Source organism: Echinops telfairi, unplaced genomic scaffold, assembly GCF_000313985.2.
Source record: "Echinops telfairi isolate 266 unplaced genomic scaffold, ASM31398v2 ScPeMD7_7468;HRSCAF=8506_1, whole genome shotgun sequence".
NCBI classification, from domain to species: Eukaryota; Metazoa; Chordata; class Mammalia; order Afrosoricida; family Tenrecidae; genus Echinops; species Echinops telfairi.
The window spans coordinates 1,851,378-1,855,146 of NW_022111370.1; the positions used below are offsets into that span (position 1 = coordinate 1,851,378).

Consider the following 3,769-nt stretch of genomic DNA (forward strand, 5'->3'; position numbering starts at 1 on the left):
TCTCATGAAATGAAACAAATTTCACAACTTCACTCCCTAGGAGCTGATTTGAATCTAGATCTTCACCCTGATTTTACATCTTTTTCCAAAGATCGTGGGTAAACACAGGAGCCTGATGGTATAGTGGTTACATGTTGGGCTGCTATCCACAGAGTCAGCAGTTTGAAACCACCAGCCACTCTGAGGGAGAAAGATAAGGCTTTCCTTCCTGTAGAAGTGCAGTCTTAGAAATTCACAGGGGCAGTTCTACCCTGCCCTGTAAGGTCACTATGAGTGGGAAAGGACTCTACAGCAGGGAGGGGGTTTATGGCAAGAGAAGTCATTCCCCACCATTTAATGTGAAAATCGGCCTGAACCAGATGGATGCCATTATTACATTCAGGGAATGTAAGTATGTTGACTCATGCAAGTTGTTGTTGTCATTAGGCACCATCGTGTTGGTTCCAACCCATAGCTACCCTATTCACAAAAGAACAAAACACTGCCGGGTCCTGTGCCATCCTCACAATTGCTCTTATGCCGAACCTGTTGTTGCAGCTACCGTGTCAATCCATCTTGTTGAGGGATTGTCCTCGTTTTGGCTGTCCCTCTATTTACCTAACGTGATGTCCTTCTCTAGGCTTGTCTCTCCTAATAACATGGCCAAAGTACATGAACGGACGTCTTGCCATCCTTGCCGCTAAGGAATATTCGAGATGTATTTCTTTCAAGCCAGACGTGTTTGATCTGTTGGCAGCCTGTGGTACATTCGGCCTTCTTCTCCAGCACCGTCGTTCACATGCATCAAGTCTTCGGTCTGTTTCAGTCTTCCTTATTCAATTTCCAAATTTCACATGCCAATGTGAAGCAGCAAAACACTGAGCGCATTGGTTGTATCTACTATTTCTAGTGTTTAGGACATATGTTTATTTCTTTTTCACTTATTTTAATTACCTGTTACATTATCTTAATCACCTGTTACATCATCATTTCTGATTGGCCATTTTGCAGATGTGGACTCTTAGGCTAAGAAAATGAAATTACTAGGGAAAGTTCCAAACACACAATTCATTGAATGGACAGTCAAAACTAGCTCTGTGGTTTTTGATCATTTTTTCTGTAAGCCGAGCACTGTAGTTATGGTATTAAAATGTTGTGTTTGTTTGTTTGATTTTTAATATCCCTGTGATAGAATGCATTGAGGTTTTTCAATTTTGTGTTGCAACCAGAGTGGTATTTCTTATTCTCCTGGTCTCACTTTAATTTCTGTGCCCATAGTAATAACAAGCCATCACAGGGGTGGGAGATGAGATAGAACAGCACTTGGCCTTCAAAATACTCACTGTCTGTCATCAAGTAGATTCTGATTCACAGAAACCTTATAGGTAGAACTACCTTTATGCGTTTCCAAAATTGTAACTCTTTAAGGGAGTAGAAAGCCCTCTCTCATTCAGAGCTGCTGGTGGTTTTGATCTGCTGACCTTGCAATTAGCAGCCCAGCACATCAGCACTATGCAACCGGAGTTCCTCTAGCCTTCAAAATTGCTTCATAATCATTTCTTGTTCGCTCTGGTCATCAGGGTCTGAGATGTATATAAGAGAAAGGGAAGACTTTTAGTGGAAAAAAACAAAGTAGCTAAAATGTTCCCTAAGCATAATTTAATAAAGAAAGACTGAAGGGAATTACAGAGGCAAAATTAATGTTTTGATGTATGTGGTGTTTTAGTAACATGAACACATGCTTTTGAGGGTACTACCAGCGCAAATTTATTGTTTAATTTCTTAAAAGGTTAGAAGAAACTTAGTATTTATTTATCCATTCCTGGTAAATATTTCCAGCACTCTCTGTTCTAAGCAGGGTGAGACTTTGAAGAGCTTCTTCCTTGCCCTCGAATTATTGACCAATTCTAAAGGGAACCAGACATTTACAGACAGAATCTAGTGTTATCAGCACTGCAGATCCTAGGACTGCAATATTTACATTTTGAATATGCTTCTACACTTGAAGAATACAAGGCATATTTAAATGTCCATGCTTCTGAGAGGATGGCTTTCAAGTGATGGCTTCAAAGGATGGCTTTCAACCCTTGTTTCAAGTGAGAGAGCAAAACTTTAATTTAAAAGAACCTGTTTTCCCAAGGAACCCCTAGAGCGTTGTGCATTGGGCTGCGCAAACCATAAAGTCAGTAGTTGTAACTCATCAGCCCCTCCTACGGAGAAAGATGAGGCTGTCTGCTCCAGAAAAGATTTACAATTTTGGAAACCCTATGGGGCAGTTCTACTCTGTACTCTCAGCTCCACAAGTCAGTATGAGTAGGAATCAACTCTATAGCAGAGCGTTTGGGTTGACTTTAAAATTTCCAACTGGATTAGGATTAGTTATTGAGGAGTTCACATCCTTTCGCTTATGAACGTCTTCGTTATTGTAGGTGGTCAAGCCTTTTGTTTTAGCAATTGTTGTTGTCGTGTACTTTAGAGTGGATGCCAATTCCTACCAGCACTATAGAACAAAATAAAACTGTCCTATGGGATTTCATAGGTCATCATCTTTTTTTATTTATTTTAGTCTTTAAAGGGGAGCATGATTAAATTCTGTCTCAGGTACATTGAACATGTTATTAGGAGAGACTCGTTTGTGGGGAAAAAACATTATGCTTGGTAAAGTGGAAGGTCAATGAAAAAGAGGAAAACTGCCAATGAGGTGGACTGAGAGGGTAGATGTACCAATGGGCTCAAGCTGAACAACAAACCATCTGGGTCGGGATGGGGCAGTATTTCATTGTGTTGTACCTAGGCTCACGATGACTCAGAGATGACTTGAGAGCACCTGAAAACAACAGAGACTCTCACAACTTGGCCAGGAGGTAATATCATGATCAATGGAGAAAAGTTAGACTTCGTCAAGGAGGTCACCTTGCTTGAATCCACAACCAACGCTCATGGGACCAGCCATCGAGAGAGGAAAGGACATATCACATTGGGTAAATCTGCTGCCCAAGACTTTTTCAGGTTTGGAAAACACAAAGATGTTCCTTTGAGGCCTGACCCATGCCACGATATTATCAATGGCGTCCTATGCAGGTGAAAGTTGAGCATTGAATAAGGATGCCCAAAAAAGAATCAAAACGATGGCCCTGGTGAAGAATATTGACAGTGCTAGGAACTGCCAAAAGAACCAACCCATCTGTCTTGGAAGAAGCACAGCCAAAATGTTCCTCTGAGACGAAGATGGCAAGACTTCCTCTCATTGACTTTGGGCCTGTTGTCAGGAGAGAGCAGGTGCTGGAAAAGGGCATCATGCTGAGTGAAACACAGGGAAGGTGAAAAAGAGGGAGGTCCTTGACAAGATAGACGGACACAGTGGCTGGAACAATGCACTCAAAAAGTGGCAACAATTGGGAGGATGGACCAGGACCAGAAGGTTGCATTCTGCTGTACATGGGCTCCCAAGGAGTCGGAACCAACTCGCCAGCACCTGACAATAGCAGCAAAAGCAACCTGCACAACGTATGTGCAGATTGTCCTATGTTTCTGCTAAAGGGTGGCTGGGGGGTTCCACCAGCTGATCCACTGTGCCACTGGATCTCTGTAATCAACTATTTATTAATGCAATGTCCAGCTTTCACACGCAGAGGAGGCCATTGATGATATCATGGCTTGGGTCAGGCCTCAAAGCAATATCCTTGGTTTTTCAACATGTAAAGAGGTCTTGTGCAGCAGATGTACCCAATGCAATAGGCCCCTTGCTCCCTTGATTGCTGGTTCCTTTATTGTGTTAGTCTGGGTTGAC

The 3,769-nt window shown here is 42.2% G+C and overlaps 1 protein-coding gene across 1 annotated transcript in view; it reads left to right on the forward strand.

Annotated features, from left to right (window-relative positions):
• The first annotated feature begins 269 nt into the window (after positions 1–269).
• Positions 270–3,769, forward strand: part of KCNIP4 (potassium voltage-gated channel interacting protein 4) — a 53,961-nt gene continuing 50,461 nt past the window's right edge. Inside the window, exon 1 of the mRNA XM_045284384.1 lies at positions 270–387. Within this exon, the coding sequence (XP_045140319.1) occupies positions 270–387 (118 nt within the window). The remainder of the gene's footprint in view (positions 388–3,769) is intronic.